The sequence below is a fragment of the Melanerpes formicivorus genome, unplaced genomic scaffold (genome assembly GCF_026170545.1).
Source record: "Melanerpes formicivorus ecotype bairdi unplaced genomic scaffold, bMelFor1.0.p_v2 SCAF_64, whole genome shotgun sequence".
Taxonomy (NCBI): Eukaryota; Metazoa; Chordata; class Aves; order Piciformes; family Picidae; genus Melanerpes; species Melanerpes formicivorus.
The window spans coordinates 1765965-1785484 of NW_027142416.1; the positions used below are offsets into that span (position 1 = coordinate 1765965).

The 19520-nt window shown below is 46.8% G+C and overlaps 1 protein-coding gene across 3 annotated transcripts; it reads right to left on the reverse strand.

Moving 5' to 3' along the window:
* Window positions 1-2404: 2404 nt before the first annotated feature.
* PTHLH (parathyroid hormone like hormone) lies at window positions 2405-18002 on the reverse strand. Of its 3 annotated transcripts, XM_068162398.1 has the most exons (5): window positions 17696-18002; window positions 16911-17126; window positions 14908-15030; window positions 7842-8264; window positions 2405-2967 (listed from the first exon to the last, which is right to left on the reverse strand). In XM_068162398.1, the coding sequence occupies exons 3-5, from the start codon at window positions 15006-15008 to the stop codon at window positions 2958-2960; spliced, it is 534 nt and encodes a 177-aa protein (XP_068018499.1). In that variant the 5' UTR covers window positions 15009-15030; window positions 16911-17126; window positions 17696-18002; the 3' UTR covers window positions 2405-2957. The 3 variants fall into 3 exon arrangements, with proteins under 3 accessions (XP_068018499.1, XP_068018498.1, XP_068018500.1); XM_068162397.1 differs by lacking the exon at window positions 16911-17126; XM_068162399.1 differs by lacking the exons at window positions 16911-17126; window positions 17696-18002 and adding an exon at window positions 16234-16419.
* Window positions 18003-19520: the final 1518 nt, after the last annotated feature.

A 19520-nucleotide genomic window follows, 5' to 3' on the forward strand; every position in this document is an offset into this window, starting at 1 on the left:
TGCCTTCAGTTCTGGGGTCCCCAGCATAAGAAGGACACAGAGCTGTTGAAGAGAGTCCAGAAAAGGACACAAAGGTGATCCAAGGGCTGGAGCACCTCTACTATGAGGACAGGCTGAGGGAGCTGGGGATATTCAGCCTGGAGAAGAGAAGGCTCCAAGGGGACCTTAGAGCTGCCTTTCAATCCCTGAAGGGACCCTCCAGGAAGGCTGCAGAGGGACTTTCCCTGAGGGTGTCTAGAGACAGGACAAGGGGCAATGGTTTGAAGATGAGGGAGAGCAGGGTTAGACTGGATCTGAGGAAGAAGTTCTTCAGTAAGAGGGTGGTGAGACTCTGGAATAGGCTGCTCAGGGAGGTTGTGGCTTCCTCCTGCCTAGGAGTGTTAAAGGCCAGGTTGGATGAGACCTTGAGCAGCTGAGTCTAGTTGAGAGGTGTCCCTGCCCATGGTGGGGATGTTGGAGGAGATGAGCTCTGAAGTCATTCCAAGCTGAGCCATTCTAGGATTCTGAGTACGTTGCAGTTAACTTCAGTTATATAAATCCAAGCATTAGATGCTATAAATAGGAGGATGTGCAAGGGGGCCAGTCTGTAAAGGTGCAGGAGCTATGCTCTTTATTGCTTTAATGCAGCCCCAAAGGAGGAGGATGTGCAAGGAGGCCAGTCTGTAAATGTGCAGGAGCTATGCCCTTTTTTGCTTTAATGCAGCCCCAAAGTTGTGCCACATTTCATTGTGTATAACATTTTTCAGTGGAAAGGGGAAAAGACCTGCCCATGTGCTCTGTGGCTGCAGTGATGAACTGGAAACAGTGAAGCCTTGGGTTTTGCACTGTGGAGGAGCAGACTGGGGAGGGTTGGGGGGCAGGGTAGTGGTGATGTGTGATAGCTAAGTTTTTCTCAAGTTTTCCTGCTTTTAGTGCTTTCTTGGAGGTAGTTTTCTGCAAGGTTGGTAGAAAGCAGAAATACATCTGGTTTATATTATATGATGGCTGTAGTTTGGCAGTGGAAAAAGATGGCACTTTAAAACAGAGGAAAGAAGAACACACACACACACACACACAAAGAGAAAAGCTTGGCAAGCAGGGAATGGAGCAACTATTACAAGAACTATCTGAAAATTCCCAGGATTTGTAATTTCTTTTTCCACGCTTGCATTTTTCTGATGTTGCTGATGTTACAGTGAGACAGAGGAAATCCAGTAAGATTTGACAAAGCACAGATAGCTCCCTGGAACAATCCCCTTTGTTCAGGTTGCCCCCACAGCAGCTGCTGCGATTTACGTGGGTGGCAGAGAGAGGGGTATGAAGCAGGACTCCCATGCCTGGTTTCAAAAGGTTAGGTGATCATTTTTTTTTCTGTTTTCTTCAGTGGCTGTGGCTGTGAAGTGATGAAAGTGGCCTCTCCTTAACTGTAATTCACTAAGGGTATGAGGCTGAAGAAATATTAATGCACGATTTTCACAAACAGAGCCATGTGAAGCATCTTCATGATGAGAGAGGGGAGAAGTTACCTAAGCAATGCAACAGCTTCTAGTGATGTGCCACCTCCTGCCCTTTCTACATTTTCTTCCCTTTGCGTAGTCACTCTTTTTATTATATTTTGTTTCCACCCCTCACATTAACCCAAGGTGCTCCCAGAGTCCAAAGAGCTGAGATTCTACTCATGTACTGCATCTTTGAGTAAAGCTGGTGGGAGCCCAGGATGCTGAACATCTGTCTTTATCTGCACAGGACTTGGGGTGTGACATGTGATCACCTTCCAAGTGTGCAGTGAGTGCTGCATCCCCTGGGGCTGCTTTTCATATCCTCTCACTCGCAGTATGCAATGCTTCAGCCTTTGCAGGGACGGAGGCTGGAATTGTGCTGCCCTTCAGGCTGGGTCTGAGCTGTAGGACAGTATCTGTTTGCAAAGGCAAGGGGCAGTGGCTTCAGACTAGAGAAGGGCAGATTTAGATTGGATGTTAGGAACAAGTTCTTTACTATGAGGGTGGTGGGACACTGGAACAAGTCACCCAGGGTTGGTGGTTGAGGCCCATTCCCTGAAGATATTCAGGGTAAGGCTGGAGGAGGCCCTGGGCAACCTGATCTAGTTGGGGATGTCCCTGCTGACTGCAGGGAGATCAGACCCGATGAGCTTTGGAGGTTCCTTTTGGCCTGGACCATTCTATGATTCTATGATCTTCAGGTTGTACAGCAGCTTAGCTGACTGGAAATAGAGCACTGGAAGAAAATCTGTTCTGAGTGGCTTTTAAGTAAAAACTAATGTGAAAATGGGGGAATTTGAACCAATGTAAACACATTAAATTGAAAACCATTTTCAAATACAGTAAAGAAAAAAGAAAAAAAAGAGAAAGAAACTGTTCCTGCTCTTGAAATTCCTAAAGGAGGCATTTTACTTTCTGAGTCTTGATTTAATTAGATTATGTTTTATTAGACATTCTTTACAAATTTTAAAATACTGCTATTATACATGCACAAAGGAGAAGCAGTTGGGACAGCTGTCTGTAGGCACCGATGGGAGGAGACAACCACAAAACACTTCCTAAGTCAATGTACACTCCATATGGGTAGCTAAAGTGCATTTATGTTACACAAAACAGAAACCAAACCAGAGAAGGTCAGCAGCACCAAGATACAGTCACAAAATAAATACACCAGTCGACAAAATAAATTATGGTAGATGTGACAATGATAATTGTCTCAGCCATAGCAAAAAAAAACCAACCAAAACCCAAACAAAAAAGAAAAGGGGCGGGGGGGGGGGGGGGGCGGGGAGGAGGGAAGAAAATTCACAATAACCAAATGTGCAGTTTCAGAGAGCAGGGGGTGAGGGGAGTGGGGAGGAGAAGGTTTTATTCTGAGCATTTACAGTATTTACAGGTAATAAATATTTTAATACTTCCCATATGTTCACTATTACAGAATACTGCAATAAGTCTTCCAAGAATCTCTTGCTGGAAATGTCAGCGCCTCCTGCAAAGGGGGGGGAAAAAAAATAAACCATGAGAAAAATCAAATTTCATCTCAAATATGGAGACAGAAAGTGAAGGGCAAGAGTGTCACAGGCTGCAAGGGGCGTGCTCTGCAGTCACAGGGCCTGCTTAAGAGCGCTGCAGCTTTAGACGTCCCTGCAAGACCTTCAGCACAGCTCAGCTGGCAGTGTGGAGCCCTGCAGTGTGCCTTGACGCTGAGCTCCACTGCACTGCACACCCAGTGGGATAGGAAGGGGCTTGCTTTAGTTTTCTTCAGAGCCTTGGGCAAGGAGATTCCCGAGTGCTACAGGTAACAAAACAGTGTCAACCTCTACCAAATACAAGTGCTAAAAATATTCCTTAAAACGGACACAGGTCAGAGGAAGGAGAAATTTGGTTGAAAGAGAAGGAAAAAAAGGTGATCCTTGAAGGCTGTGGCAATCATGCACCTGCTGGGTGTAATGACAGGCTTCTGACTTCAACAGTCACAGTATCACAGTATCTATCCCAGTACATTAGAGGTTGGAAGGTACCTCCAGAGATCATCCAGTCCAACCCTCTGCCAAAGCAGGATCATCCAAGGTAGTCCCCTCAGGAATGCATCCAGCTGGGATTTGAAAGTCTCCAGAGAAGGAGATGTCACAACCTCCCTGGGCAGCCTGTTCCAGTGCTCCCTCACCCTCACTGTAAAGAAGTTTCTCCTCATGTTGAGGTGAAATCTGTGTTCAAGCTTGAATCCCACAGGGCTATTTGTTCTGTCTTTCCCCCTGGGAAACCTCCTGCCTCACAAGGCTCTGTTCATCACCGAGGTGTGACAGCTTTCTGTGATGCCATGTACAGGAGTACCACAGGAGGTGTGTAGTAAAGGCTGCTCAGGTCTGGCAGTGAACAGCTGCTTGGTGGCCTGTCTCTTTAAGTGCTTGGAAAGACTATAATCCTGAAACTGCCCTCTGGGAGCCACCGGGCTTGGTCCTGAAAGAAAAGGAGCGTTTCAGCCTGTTGAGCTCAGACCAAGCTGACACAGTCAGCTGCCTACAGCCCTGAGGTTTGGGAGCTTTCTAAGGGATGCTGGCAGCCTGGAGGCAGTTCTCTGCTCCTCCCTTCCCTATGAAGGCATGGAAACAAAAGCAAAGCCTGCTCCTGTCTTGTCCTTGTGCACTTTGTGAAGTCTGCTTCGCTGAAGACTTTCAAAACCCATCTGGATGCATTCCTGTGTGGACTGCCCTGAGTGATCCTGCTTTGGCAGGGGGGGTTAGACGAGATGATCTCTTCAGGTCCCTTCCAACCTCTAATGTACTCTGATACTGTGATACTTACACAGCAATATTATTTTAAGCTACTTCTTAGGGGTGCTGCAGGAAATGCTGAAGGGTTGGGCTTTTTTTTTCCTTCTGCCCCTGTGAATGGCACACTTTACTGCATGCAGGTTCCCTGGGCTAGAGCTGTAAGTGGAATGCAAAGCTAGAGAATGGAGCAGGATTCACTCTGCTGCTGGAGTGAACACAGAGACTGCATGGAGACTGCAGGCAGTGCTCCACAGGGCAGATGTGTGTAGGCATGAGACACAAAAGAAAGTAATTCCTTGAGAATTTGAGAAGGGGTTAGTGCATTGAAAGCAGGACGATGTTTGACATGCAACCTTCCAGGACCTGAAGGGGCTACTAGAAGTCCATTTGCAAATCCTGCAGGGATAGGCAGTGGTTTTAAACTGGAGAAGGGTAAATTTAGATTGAACACTAGGAGGAAGTTCTTTACTATGAGGGTGGTGGAACACTGGAACAGGTTGCGCAGGGAAGGTGGTGGAGGCCCCGTTCCTGGAGACACTCAAGGTCAGGCTTGATGAGTCTCTGAGCAGCCTGGTCCAGCCGGGGATGTCCCTGCTTACTGCAGGGAGGGTGGGCAAGGTGATCTCTAGTGGTCCTCTCCAGCCCAGTGCATTCTGTGATTCTATGATTAGGGAGTTTTGGTTTCTTAGGGAATTAGGTAATACCAGCTTAATTGAATTGGAATGGAAGTGTAGCTGCAATACCCACAAGAAGGAAGTTTTTTATGCACCTCAGATGAAAATGCCAGGGTGAAGGTAATTACTAACTAGTAGCATTAGGATGTTGTACTCAGTCTCTATTACAATAGGTGTAATAAGGACATACAACTCCTCCAGCATGACTGTAGAGCTGTGTCTGCCACACACAGGCCTGTTTTTAAGAGAGAGCCATTTTCAATTTGGCCTCAGCCTCAGGCTTTTGTTTTAGAGTCTGGGCTAAGCCACATCTTGACATTGGGCTCCGCACTAATGACAACTTTCAAGCAGCTTTCTGTGATTTGGTCCCAGATTTTGCAAGACTGGTCTCTTCTATGAGATGCTTCCTGTAGTAAGTCAAAAGATCTAGACAGCACATTATTTTTAGTCTTGGTTGGTTCTGTTGTTTTCTGACCTAAACCCAAAATTTTGGGATCAAGACTGGGCAGAGGGAATTGGCACAAAGACCTTGATTCAGTGCGTGGAGCAGAAAAGAAGCACAAAGCTGCAGTGAAAAACTTGCTTGAAGTTTCTCTTCCATTGCCCTGACATTTACCCTACTGCATTATGCACATCCACTTCCCTCTAAGGCAAGAATGCTTCTTCTAAGCTGCAACTAGCCTGGGGGGTGTGTGGGGGTGGGGTGTGTACAAAAGCAGCCCCTTCTGTCCAGGCCCATGGACATCCTGTCTGCACACCTTCCTTGCCCCTCACCAGTAGGTAGAGTAGAAGCTCCTGATGCAGCTCAGAAGAATCAGCTTCATTCAGATGTGGTCACCCCTCCATTTCAAATGTGCTTGCCCACCTTGTGCTAATAACTGCATAGGCAACTCCCCCTACTTAAAGTCCAAGTCAAGGAACTGGTTTTGCTGTCAGTTAAAGTTTAGAAACTGCATGTTCTGCCAGCCTGATGGATTAACTGCAAGATGGCATACTAAGTCCATGGCATGCTCTGTACTGGTGAAGGAGGAATTGAATTTTCCTATTTCATGGCTTCTCTTTGTTTAATCATCTTTAGTTTAGTATCTAAACTGTAGGTCCTCTTTAGGAATCTCTTTCTTGCCCTGGAGAAACTCTGCACCTTAAGCAATAATATCAGTGACATAAAGCTGGGCTGGCTTCAGCATTCTGGACTCCACAGTGAAGCTGCCTGCTTTCAGTCATCCAACCATACTTGGAATAGAAAGTGTGAACTAGGAAAATCATCAGAGTTATACCTGTAATTCCTCTGTGTGATCCTTTGGCTGTGCAACCAAAGGCAGTGTAGTGAGAAAAAGAAATAAATGTTCAAATGCCCTACAACCTGCATTGGAGGTTTCTGTGTGCCAAAGACAGATGTTATTTATTGGCCACTACAGTTTCTTAACATCAGTGGCAGTGGCAGGCAGGCAGCTCCTGACCTTTCCTAAGGTGCTGAGGCAAAGCAGCCTCTCTTAGTTCACTGTGTCAGCCATGCTGACTGCTTTATGGTCCCAAATGCTGATAACTCCTGTGGGATGCCAGCAGAAGCTGAGGTGATGGAGCACAGTGCAAGGACTAAGCCAAGCCTGGTTTTAGTAAATCCCACAGCTGGTGTCTCTTGCTAAGGGCTTTACTGTGAGCAAGTGGCATTTGTGTCTCTATTCTGCTGAAGTGGAGAAGGAGAGAAAAAGCTGGGGTTCTGCTGCAGAAAATGCAAACATCTGAAGAGAACTGAGGAGCAGACCATTTGTCTTTGTCTGCAAGCGTGCAGGCTTCCCCTCAAGCAAAGATGGCTGCAAGTGGATGAGTCTTTTGGGAAAGCTAGGCTGAAGCCTCCAACTCACTACTGCCCTGCAAACCTTTCATTGGCACAGAGGAAGGAAGCACATCCTCTCCTACAGCAATGCTCAACATTTTTCGGTGGCAACGTCATTGTGTCATGAGCTGACAAATAAAAAAGGATCTGAATTAAAAAGTCCTAATGACAGGGAAAGTGTGATGGTGAGAGGCTGGTCTGCCTTGCTTGCAGGCATTGCTGAGAGAACTTTTCCATGTTCTCCCCTAAGGTTAAACAGTAAAATGAAAAACTGTAAAGTAAGGGTAGGAAAGCTGCCAAAAAGGGGAGGTGTTGAGAGGGAGGAAAGAAAATTTCACCGGTTTATAGATGCAGAGCCTTAAATAAAGCTTTCAATTGTCTGAGGCCCAAGTGTGGGACAAAGATCTGATGTGAGAGACAGAATCACAGAATCAACCAGGTTGGAAAAGACCTCAGAGATCATCAAGACCATCAACCTATTATCTAACACCTCCTGACAACTAAACCATGGCTCCAAGTGCCACATCCAATCTTCTTTTTTTTTTTAACACCTGCAGGGACGGTGACTCCACCACCTCCCTGGGCAGCACATCCCAATGGCCAATTACTCTTTCTATGAAGAACTTTCTCCTTACCTCGAGCCTAAACTTCCCCTGTCACAGCTTGAGACTTTCTCCTCTTGTTCTGTTGGTGGTTGCCTGGGAGAAGAGACCAACCCCTACCTGTTTACAACACATTTAAATTGGGGAAGGAGGTTTTAATGGCTATGGTGGGCTCTCTTTTTGCAGAAATAGGTTGACTTGCTCTTCACTCAGCCTCCTTTTGACAGTAAACAGTTTACTTGTCTTGTTTGTCATAGGAAGGACAGACTTGGTCAGCAGTGTCTGGTGGAAAGGGCACTCACCTACCTCCAGAAAGCACCTTGAGACTGTGTGCTGCCTGAAAAGCCACTGCCCAGTCATGAGCAAAAGCTGTGCTATTGCTCCTGGTTTGAGTGAGGCCTCAGCCTCTCACACCAAAAGGAGAACAGTTTCAGTGAACACCTGGCCTGACCCCCAGAATGACATATGAAAATTACCTCCAGGTGTGATTGTGTGTAGGAGCAGAGCTGCCCAGGAGCAGGCTCACAGTCCCAGCTCTTCCCAGCGTGCTGGGGTTCAGCCGAGCTGAGCGGGCTCGCCTCTTCTTCTTCTCTTGCTCCTTGCGCTTCCCAGGCTTTGCTTTCTTCTTCTTCCCCGACACCTTCAAGGGCTGCTCCTTGTAGGTCTGGGATTTGTTTGTCTCCTGAGTTAGGTATCTGCCCTCGTCTTCGCTGCCGAAGCGGACAGGGTAGTTCTTTGTGTTGGTGGCAGGCTTGGGGTTAGGTGACACCTCGGAGGTCGCACGGATTTCCGCGGTGTTGACGCCTTCGATTAAATTCTGAAGGAATATTCTTCTCCGTAGGTCTTGGATCGACTTGCCTTTGTCATGCAATAGCTGGTGCTCTGAGACAGCTCGTTTGCTAAAGACAGGGAAAAGAGAAAGGGGGGAAAGAAAAGAAAGAAAGAAAGAAAGAAAGAAAGAAAGAAAGAAAGAAAACAAACCACATTTTAGATTCGGTTATTGCCAAGCACTTGGCAGAGGTCCTCTCTGCTCTGGCAGTGGCAGCCACAGTGACTTGTGGAGCAGCTCTTCAGCTTGGAGACATCCAGCTGAAGTCAGGCTGCTGGAGCAAGTCTTGCTTCTCAGTGTAGCTGCTCCCCACAGAGAAGGGAAAGACCTAAGTGGGTAATAATTCTCAGCTGACTGGCTGCACACCACTGGACCTGGAGCTGGATTAGTCACTGCTCTGTTCTAGGAAAGCATTACAGCTCTTAATATATCACCCTTCAGGCAGGGAAAGCAGGAAGGCAGTTGTCAGAGATAGGAAAACTGAAAGGGTCAGGTGATGGAGCACCGCAGTCAAGTGAGAGGGAATGAGCAGGGCTGAAGCCGGAAGCAGTGTTTATACAGCATCATTCTAATAATTTTCTTCTGCTCAGTCATGTACTTCAAAAGCATAAATAAACGCAACAAAAAGTACATCTCCTTTTCTAAATTTAAACAAGGGCAACTGCAGGAGTGTAATGGAAAGCTGTTCCAATTCATGTGTTTGCAACACAGGCACTTCAGTCCCTGATGAGCTATCCAGAGAGGCAGCCTGAGCATCAGCGCAGAGGACCCTCAGCCACCCTGAGGGTTTTACTGCTTGGCCACTTGTGTCTAATTATGGCTTTCCATAACTTCCTAGTGTTCCTTTCAGTGTGAGCTGCTACTGCTGCTGCCAAAGGGCTTGTGTGCTCTGCTCTCTGAGCTCTGCACTAGCCCTCTGCACTGATCTTCTTCAAGAGCATGCTGGCTTGTTTGACTGGGATGTCTTCAGTCCCTGGGTTTGTGTCTGTTGCTTTGCCAGAGCTCCTGACCTTTGGGTTCAGTGACCTCTGTCTCATTTTCAAGGAACCAGGAGGTGGTTGGCTGGCTGTCTTTCAGAGTGGTTGCACTGCTCTGCCAGAAGAAGATACAAGTGGCACTTAGATAATAAAGAACCCTGAGGAAACTCCTGCTTTTTTCTTGATGTGGGATGGATGCAGAGCTGCACTGGGAACCACAGAAAGAGTAAAAGCTGGGATTTTAGCTGTGTTCCCATGAATTCTATCACCCAGTTTAGCCTTCCAATGCCCTGCTTCAGTGTGCAGCGACTGGCAATGTATCCCCTCATCTTGCATCAGGGTACTGCATGGGACTGAGTTCTTCTTGGCCAAAGAAAATTGATTCAGTGCCTTGTCTGTCACTTGGGCAGTTAGCTGGATGAGAAGTTATATCTGCGTCTGGGTGAAGTGGGAGAGGGCATAAGTCTGAGTGAATATTCCTTCAATCTCAGCCCTAGTTGTCCTGCTTTGCTACCAGGTTTCAAAGTGTGGAGGAAAAACGTAGCATGCTAAGTGGTTGGGGGGTGTTGTGCAACTCATTTTTTCTCACTCCCTTCAGCTGACCTCTCTAGATTTGTGATTTGATCAGTGCTGGAGCTATTTGAAATGGGCAGCTTTAAGCAGCACTGGTTTCAGAGCATCACCTTCACATCTGTCATTGTAGAGTGGCGCTTTTGAAGTATTGGCTTCAAGCATTGGCTTCAAGTGATGCTACAGCTCTGCTACTCAGTGTAAAATTCAAACAGAAGCTTTTCTGCACTCCACAATAAGACTGAAAGGTGACTGTTGTTTTTGCATGAAGTCAAACAGTGCTGACACTTGCTCCCCATCAGCCCTAGATATACTCAGGTTTGTGAGTTCACATTTGTCCAAACGTTGGCCACATCCTAAGTGTCTCCAAATCAGGCTTGGGCTACTTCAGGCTTTAGGGCAAGTATTTTATGTCCTTCAAATCAATGGTCCTAAGCAAAAATGCAGTGTGATAATGTGATCTGAACCCACATTGTTTCTTTCTCTTCGGTGCAGCTGTGGCGTAAGCTCAAGATCTGCTCAGGGGAATGTTTTTTGGTCAGCGCACTCCCTGAAGCTCTCCAGGAGCCATCTCTAACATCCTTCACACTAAGGTCACTCTGATTTGCAAGTAGACCAATAAAGCTAGCACCTTGAGCTCCTCTGAGTGGCCATGCTTCTGTGCTGCTTGTCAAGCTCTCCATTGTGGCTCATGTTACATTCCTAGCTTTGGTAATCTCTTTTCCCAGGATATCTGCATGGGAAATGCAGTTTTCCTTTCACTCTTCTAGTTTATGAAAAGCATACAAAATCTCAGTGCTTTACTGAGTCTAAAACATGATGAGCAAAGCTTTCCTACTGCCCCTTGTAAACTACCAAGGATAATTGCCTTTATCACAGACAACCTAGATCTGCCTTGATACTGTAACGTGAATTTGGTCAGTTTAGCCACCATGACAAAATCTTGAATCTCTGAAGCCTGTTATTAAAATTCTCTTGATTGAGAAGCTATTCCATGTTACAGAGCTGAAACCTAAGGATTTGGTTCCAGCAGGCACAAGGCAGTTCAGGAGCAGACTAAGATCTGCATCTCGAGCAAGGATGCGTTGCCCAGCTAGTGCCAGGGCTGACGCATGAGGGTTTCCTGTGCCAAGGAAGGTGGGTTGCTGTTTAAATGTCTGTCTGATATTTAGCATCAGGTCTGGCCCCAGAGAACATACTGCTGTTCCAGATGATTGTATAACATTACATAGTGTTACGTTTCACATGACTCCGATTACTCAGCTGGGCTGGGGGATGACATTCTGCCTACTAGCTTCCTCTGTGTGCTTTGCATCAGAAATCCCCTTAAAACTAAGAAGATGTATTAGATGTGTATCTCTCTGACCTTCTGCCACGGTTATTCAAACCATTTCCGTGTTTGTAAATTGGGGGAAACACTTGCTCAAGAAGGCTGATGTAAGAAGAATGGAGATATCAACAGTATCTCACCCACACACAGAGAGCAGGAAGGCAATGGAAACCGGACTGATTGCATTCACATGTTGGCAATGAGATGAGGCTGTTAGGGTTAAGACGACCCACTAGAGGTCCCTTCCATCCTGCTGTAAGTGTACCTCTCGTTCAAGGGAAAGGAGCCCGTGCCCAAACCGAGTGCAGTGAGGGCTAAGCTTGCATGTGCTTGGCACGTCTGAGGGAACGATGTTGCTGGTGTTGGTGTGTGACCAGAGAGTCATAACTAATTGCTGTATGCAAGTACACTATGCATCTGTGAGACTCACTGTCTCATTATGGGCAAAATAGTAGAAACTCTTAACTTGGGGTATCATGACTTCATGTCCCTCCAGATAAGCTGTTCTCTTCAAGCACATTCTTTCTTAATCTTTTGCACTAGATATCTAGCGTCACTGAGAGGCAGCATTCTTCAATTGACAACTCTCTGTCAGAGGCAGTTCTCTTACTTAACTGTTGTTATCCTTGACTGTTCACACTGGGTCTCACCAGAAGTTCAGCAAAATAACTGCAAACAAGCAAAGTGACTCGGTCATCTCTCTGCCCATAGTCTTCAAGACCGAGTGCCCTTGCCACTAGCTGCAAAAGGAGTGAAAGCTGCTCAACCTATCTCAGAGTTAGGAAAAATATTTTGGACAGATCTGGGGACATGATGCTGCAGTGTCTGGGCACACTGATAAAAATATCCAGCTGTACTTTGAGGCATTGCTGGGTTTCTCAGAGGTTCATTAGCAGCTAAAGTGTTTCTGTAACAAATAACCAGCCTGGCAGTCTTTTCTGGGGACAATTTGCTATTGCTCTCCGTGGGAGATTTCCCTCAGTACAGTCTGTAGAGCCAGGCCTCTGTCATTCTGATTATTTTTGCATGGCTATAATAATGTGCATCAGTATTTTCAGCCACTACTAGTTTAAGCCTTTGACTGAAAAAAAAAAGAAAAAGAAATCTCTAGGTCACACTAGGCTTAAGTGAGTTATTAACCATTAACTCTAGAAATGGTTTGTGGTGATATTAAAACAAGACACATGTTTGAGTGTGGTGTCTGTGTTTGTGCTCTGCCCACAAACAAAACTATGTGAATGCCACTAACTGACAACTGGCTGGTTTCTTGTGTGTGTTTTACATACCATAGCAAAGAGGGAGCTGAGAAATACATTCTCAGTGTTTAGTTTCCACTTTTCCCCTTCTGCTCCCCACCCCCTCCCCTCCCCCCCTGTTGGGATGGAATAGAGGTGTTGGGAAGACCTCTAATCCTGACCTGTACAAACAAGTGTTAGAACAACACTAACTTCAAAAAGCAAAGCTATCTTAAAAGAAAAGAGAAAAAGGGAGGAAGGGAGAAAGAAAAGAAAGAGAGAAAGAAAGAGAGAGAAAGAAAGAGAGAAGAGAAAGAGAGAAAGAAAGAGAGAGAAAGAAAGAGAGAAAGAAGAGAGAGAAAGAAAGAGAGGAAAGAAAGAGAGAAAGAAAGAGAGAAAGAAAGAGAGAAAAGAAAGAGAGAAAGAAAGAGAGAAAGAAAGAGAGAAAGAAAGAAGAGAGGAAAGAAAGAGGAGAAGAAAGAAAGAGAGAGAAGAGAAAGAGAGAAAGAAAGAGAGAGAAAGAAAGAGAGAAAGAAGAAGAAGAAAGAAAGAAAAGAAAGAAAGAAAGAAAGGAAAGGAAGAAAAAGAAAGAAAGGAAAGAAAGAAAGATAAGAAAAAGAAAGAAAGGAAAGAGAAAGGAAGAAAAGAAAGAAAGGAAAGAAAGAAAGAAAGAAAAGAAAGAAAGAAAGAAAGAAAGAAAGAAAGAAAGAAAGAAAGAAAGAAAGAAAGAAAGAAAGAAAAGAAAGAAAGAAAGAAAAGAAAGAAAGAAAGAAAGAAAGAAAAGAAAGAAAGAAAGAAAGGAAAGAAGAAAGAAAGGAAAGAAAGAAAAGAAAGGAAAGAAAGAAAGAAAGAAAGAAAGAAAGAAAGAAAGAAAAGAAAGAAAGAAAAGAAAGAAAAGAAGAGAAGAAAGGAAAAGAGAAGAGAAAGAAGAGAAAAGAAGAGAAAAGAAAAAAGAAAAGAAAGAGAAAAGAAAAGAAAAGAAAAAAGGAAAAAGAAAAAGAAAAGAAAAAAGAAAAGAAAAGAAAAGAAAAGAAAAGAAAAGAAAAGAAAAGAAAAGAAAAGAAAAGAAAAGAAAAGAAAAGAAAAGAAAAGAAAAAGAAAAGAAAAGAAAAGAAAAGAAAAGAAAAGAAAAGAAAAGAAAAGAAAAGAAAAGAAAAGGAAAAATGAAAAAGAAAATAAAAGGAAACCCAGATTGCCTTAGATCCAGTTCAGAGCGTGTACTTATATATATATTTTTTCTTTTATTTTTTTTTCTGAAATTGAAGTTTTGTCCCTCTATATCCAAAGAGATTGACATGGTCTCAAATGAAGGAAGTAGCTCAGCAACAGTTTTGCAGCAGTACAAAAGAGCTGAGCATTAATGGAGTGGGAAGAATGCACCACAGCATTATCAGCAATAACATGTTCTACACAAATCGCTCTAGGAAACTTGTAATAACTGTCTGCCTGCTCCCAAAATTTAGGTGTGTCAGAAGTCACTTCACCTGGGGGATTTTTTCTTTTTTTGGTTGCCTAAATGGCAGAGAAAGTGATATTTGGAGATCTTGTCCTTTGGTATGTATCAAAATGTTTACAAAGAAAAGGCATCTGAAATGATTTGCTGTGATTGGATTTTCCAGCCCTCTTTCTCCAACCTGACTTCCTTATGGACTTAGTAACAATAGAGCCTCCACAGTGTGGCTGAGGTGTTTCTTCCTTAGAAAATCTGATGCAAGTCCAGTGAAAGCCAGTGAGTTAGATGTGTGAGACAGCTGCTCCTACATCAGCCCAGTGGCTCCTCTTCTGCACTTTGCGTAGGGGTATTAATATAAACCATGCTGATTATTTTGGAAGGAGCAAAAGAGTCACTTCCTGAACAGACTCTCTTAAGTTACATTATCATTTATCAAAAAACCATGCTTCTGCCTCCAAGCCAGATATCAGAATCCCCTCGGACTTCTCTTTTTCTTTTATTTTTTCTGAGATGGCAGATATCCAAAGAAATTGTCCAATACTTCATTTTCATGACAGCCTCGCTACTGAGTGTCATCCTTATCAATCCTGGCTCCATGCCAGGGCCAAGGGAGTATATGTTATCTAGTCTGGTATATAGCTGTCCGATAAAATGGGATGTCCCCTACCAGCACCCTCCCAGGACACAGAAAGGTGCAGGGGCAAAGGGGCAACAGCAAATGCTGGACGAGAGCACAGATGCACAGCTGCTACCCTCAGAAGACTGCGAGAACCTCACCTTTAATATCTTCCCAACAGAGTTATGAGGTCAGCCAGCTGTCAAGTTCCCTTGCCCCAGACGCCCTCTGCCTAGCGCCTAAACCCCACCAGTGAGCACCTGGGGCAGGTAACCCGGAGTCGCTCGGCTTGCAAGAGCAGCGCCGGGAGCGCTGCTGAAAGCTGCAAACCTTCTCAGGATGCTCCCTATGGGGGTGCCGGTCGCCTCCCTCCCCACCCACACCGTCTCCGAAGCGACTTAAAACTCCCAAAACTAACCAACCAAACCAAAACCACAAATAAACAAACAACGATAATTTAAAACAAACAAACAAATTATTGTTTAAAAAGAAAGAAAAATAAAAGAAAGAAAGAAAGAAAAGAGGCACTCACAGTCTGCGGCTGATTCCCTCTACTGATCTGCCGTAAGAGGGCACGGAGTAGCTCAGCAGAAACACTGCAAAACTCCACTGCTGGAAGAGTTTAGTGAACATTGTATCCTCCGGGGCTTAGAACCTGCAAGGAAAGGGAGATCAGTCCCGCGGGACACATGCGCCAGCGCCGTCCTCAAGCAGTCTCTGCTTTCAGCTCTCCCAGCTCCCAGGCTATGAAGGAAAAACAAACTTTCTGAGCTCTCGGCAGCGGCTCACTTCTTCCAAACTTCGCTCCGTCTCTCTCTCTCTCTCTCTTCCTTGCTGTCTGTCTCTCCCTCTTTCCCTCCCTCCTTCCCACCCTCCCTCCCTCCCTCCCTCTCTCTCTCTCTCTCCCCCCCCCTCTCTGTCTCTCGGTGCCCGGAGGCAAGTTCTCTCTCAGTATGAGCTGAAAAGCCATCTAGCTCCTATTTGAACCGGATTAGAGAGCGCGTCGGTTTGTCTCCCTGAGCCCTGCTCAGTTCTAGTCGGCTAAGCCTCTGTCTCCGGGCTTTATGTCACAGGAGAAGCCTTCTGTGCAGACAGGGAAAGATTCCCGAAAGTTATCTCAGCTACCCTCTGCTCGCTAAATACAGAGCGGTTCAGGCGAGGGGAGGGAGGATGTCTCTATACATCTCTCTCTAAATACACCTCTGCAATACCAAAAAAAAAAAAAAAAGAAAAAAAAAAAAAAAGAAAAAAAAGGTCAAGTTCACGTCCTCTGCTTCCGGAAAGTTGGGTCCACAGCCGTGACAAGGAAAGGGAACTCAGCAAAGAGCGCTGCCAGGCTGGAGAGCCCGAGATGGCTCAGGGGAGCGGTAGCCCGGGGAGGCTGAGGGGCTGGGAATCACGCTTGGCTCCGCAGGTTGGACTGGGCTGAAGCCTGCCATGTTCACACGCCCCGAAGCAGCCTTCTGGGAGAGCTGCGGCAGGACGGAGAGGTTTGCAAAGAGATGGCGCCCTAGGAACATGTGCGGAGAGAGCCAGAGCCCGGGCTGGATACCCACAGCCAGAGAGGAGACTAGAGATCAGCGCTTCCCAGCATCAGCGTCAAAAAGGAGCGAAGCAAAGGGAAACACCCGGCAGCGCTCAGCAGACCCTAACGACTCCGGCCAAGCTCTACGCATCTTCTGCAGCCGAGCTCCTCTCGCTCTCTCCCGCTCCACCTCTCCCTTTTTGTCCTTACCCTTCTAGGTCAGCACAGCCCCTGCCGTGCCAAGGGCGATCGCCCCATCATTGGGAGCACTTTTCAGATCGAGCCCAAAAGCCCAGCCTGGGAGCATTGCCGCCTTTCCTTTCGCACACCTACCGTTGTTCGTCGCAGCTGCCCTATTAATTGGAGGGTTGCTTCCTAATGATGTTAATTGTAGGCTAGTAACGGGGGGAGAGGGGGCGCTAAGGGGGAGGGCTGGGGGCAGGACTCGCGGTCTATGATCAGAGGCGCTCCCGGCCAAAAAAGTAAATTAGTGGAAAGTTTTCTCCTCCTCTCCCTCTTTCGCCTTCCACTTCGCCCTGCGTCCTCCTGACCAGAGCCTTGAACGTCTCCGTGTCAGGTTGCGCTGCCGGGCAGCGGCGGCAGTGCCCGGAGCAGCAGAAGCGCGTCTGGTCCCCCCTAGCCCCACGCCCCGCCGGCAGCCCCGCACCCTCCTGACGGAGGTACCAGAATTTTTTTCCATCACGGGAAAACACTTATGTAAAAACCAAAGGCAACACAATCCGCCGCTTATACAGCCTGCTTGCGCAACAAACTGCCCCCGGCTGTTAGGAAGGGAGAAAGCCTGGGAGGAGGGGGGGGAGGTGGGTGCACCTCTTACCCCACCCCGGCGGCTCTTCGCAAGGTAGACACTTTGCAAGCCAATCTCTTGTTTAGTGCCAGGGGATGGGCTATCCCGCTGTGGCCCTGCCCAGGCGGGCAGCAAAGAAGACCTGGGGGATGCCGGCTGTAGCATCCCGGGACCCCTTCTCAGCCCCTCCGCGACCGCTCACCCTCCTCAAGGCTCCGCTCCGCGTCTCGCTGGAGCCTCCTTGGAGAGATCCGCTGCCCCCGGGTACAGAGGGTCGCTGGTTTCTGCCCCTGACAGCGTGATTTACAGCTAATTCTTTCCCAACGCCCTCACAAGCCGCAACAAAACACCGAGGTGTGCCGGCTGGTTGCTCCTTCTCATCCTCTCCTCGTATTAAGAGACGCTTTCTGCAGAAAGTCTCTAGGTGCAAAGCAAAACCTTTTTTCTACCTGCAGGTTATTTTGCGTTACACGACACTTGCTGCCACAATTTAAAAGCCCAGCTCCTCGGCCAAATTTCATACCACACAGGCAAATAAAAAACGAAAACATAGGAGCTGAAATAGAAATCATGCTGAAAACATTAAACCGTTTATGCTGTAAATAAATACCCTGAACACCTGGTAGGCTGTAAACTAAAATGTGTAGCTAATAGGCTTCTTTGATTTACGTTGCCCTTTCGACCAATTAAAAATAATTGTGAGATCCCCTGAAAATAGCCCCCACACACTCACAGGTCTATTGCTCATGTTAGAGGTAAAACGTCCATCAAATATTTTTAGAACTGCCTTTGCCCCAGAAATGAAATAATAATAAAAAACCCCACCAGCACACCCCCCCACCCCCCCAAAAACACCAACACACAACCTAAAAACCAAACCCAAACAAAAAAAAATCCTCCAATGCCTCAATCCTTACAGGCTCAGGAAAAATAAATAGCCTTTATAAACTTGGAGTACTGAAGTTTCTTCGCAATTTATTACTTCACCTTTTCCTTGAATTACAGCCCTCTGTGCTTCTCAGAGATCAGTCTGGCCAACAGTGGTTGATCTTCTCAGCAATCGCTTCCAAAACTATGTTCTATCCTCGAGAAGAAAAGAAGGGAAGGGGGGAAAAAAATGTTAAAAAAAAAAAAAAAAAAAGAAAGAAAGAAAGAAAAGAGAAACAAAGTGAAATAAAATGTTTAAAGTAATACTTTTTCGAAGGAAATGCAGCCCTAGGAGTTTTTATTCTGCCTGCAACAGATTAGTGCTAAACAGAGGGTTTAAAAGCAGGTGCTTTCCTCCCTTGCTGCTCTTTTTCATAACGAAGAACAGAAATTCTCCTAATATATATAGTGAGAGGGACCCTTCTCTATTGCTTTTATTGAAAAGACCAAACTTGTGACATCACTAACCACCTTCCTATGGCTGAGTTTGCCTCATCCCTGAAAAAAAAAAAAGGTACAACCCTACCATGGCTTTGCTAATACAGCAGGAATTGAGCAGCGCCAAACCCGTTTAGGAGGCTTACTATCATACCAGGATACCGTGCACTTCCCACCCCCACCCCTCCCCGCGGCCCTCGGAAGACCGCTTGTCATCTCCAGCAACCGGAGCAGCACTTTTTTTTCTCGTGCCACCTACACAAATGCTTAACCCGTGAGCCAACCCCTCCTGGTACCTCGCCTCTCCGCAAACCTAAGTCCTCCTCCTTGCAGGACAGGGTGAAAAAATCCCCTCTACCGGCGTTTAACGTTCCCCCGCCCCGACCCCCCGCCCTTTCTCTGCAGGATGGAGCCTGACCGGCGGAATGCGCACCCGGGGAAGCTCCCGGGAGGGATCCGCCGCCACCTGTAGCATCTCACCCGGTCGGCCCCGGCCGCTCCCCCCTGCCAACCCCAGGTGTCCTCTGAGCTCGGAGTGAGGGGGGTCTGAGGCTCAACGAGAGACAGGACCAGCGGAGCGATGCTTTTGCAGCGGCCGTGGCGCGGTTCCCGTCCCCGCACCTGTGCCAAAGCATCGCTCCGCCGACGGGGCATTCCCTGTGAGGCAAAGCCATGTGTTTGCCTTTCTGGTCAAGCCCTCCCTGCCGCGACAAGACGAACCTTATCATTTTAGGTTTTCTGCCTCGCCTTTCTCCCCTCTTCCAGCCTCAAAAACAATGAGCTTTTGGAGGGATGCCACGCTTGGCTTCTGCCTCCTTTTTCCATATGTATGAACAGGCATAAATCAGCTTTCCTATGAGGAAGCTGACCTGGGAGCTTGGCTAGGAAGAAAAGTCCCTGCTCCAGGTTTGGCACATAATTCCCGAGCGAGGAATAGGGCCAGGGGCTGCAAGCGGGCCCTTCTCAAAAGCCGCTCAGGAGCGAAATCTTCCCCTGAGAGAAATGTGGTACAAGTCCAGCCAGTGGACAGGAGGTGCCATCGCAGCCTTAGAGAGACAGAGGGGAATCATAACTAACCCCCGCCCGGTGCTCAGAAACAGGCTAAACCCTCAGCTCTTCAAACTTCCCATCCTTCACCTATGTGAAGTTCCGCTTCTCCCTCCTCCCTCTTGTTTTATTCACAATAAAACGTTTTCGTCATTTCCCCTCCAGGAGTTCTATAACCTCAGTTGCACTCGTTCAGTGCTTCGGTTCAGACGGAGAGTTTAACCTCCCCAGTCTTCACAGGGTGGAAAAAGTGGTGTTCAGCAAAAATAACCAATCAAACACAGGCGTACTGACTGCTTGGGAGCTTGGCGGGGAAAGGAGCGGCAGAGCAGCGAGCGCTGGACTCGTCCTGTGAGGACCCGAAATCCCCTGGGACGTGCACAGCCTCTCAGATCTTGCC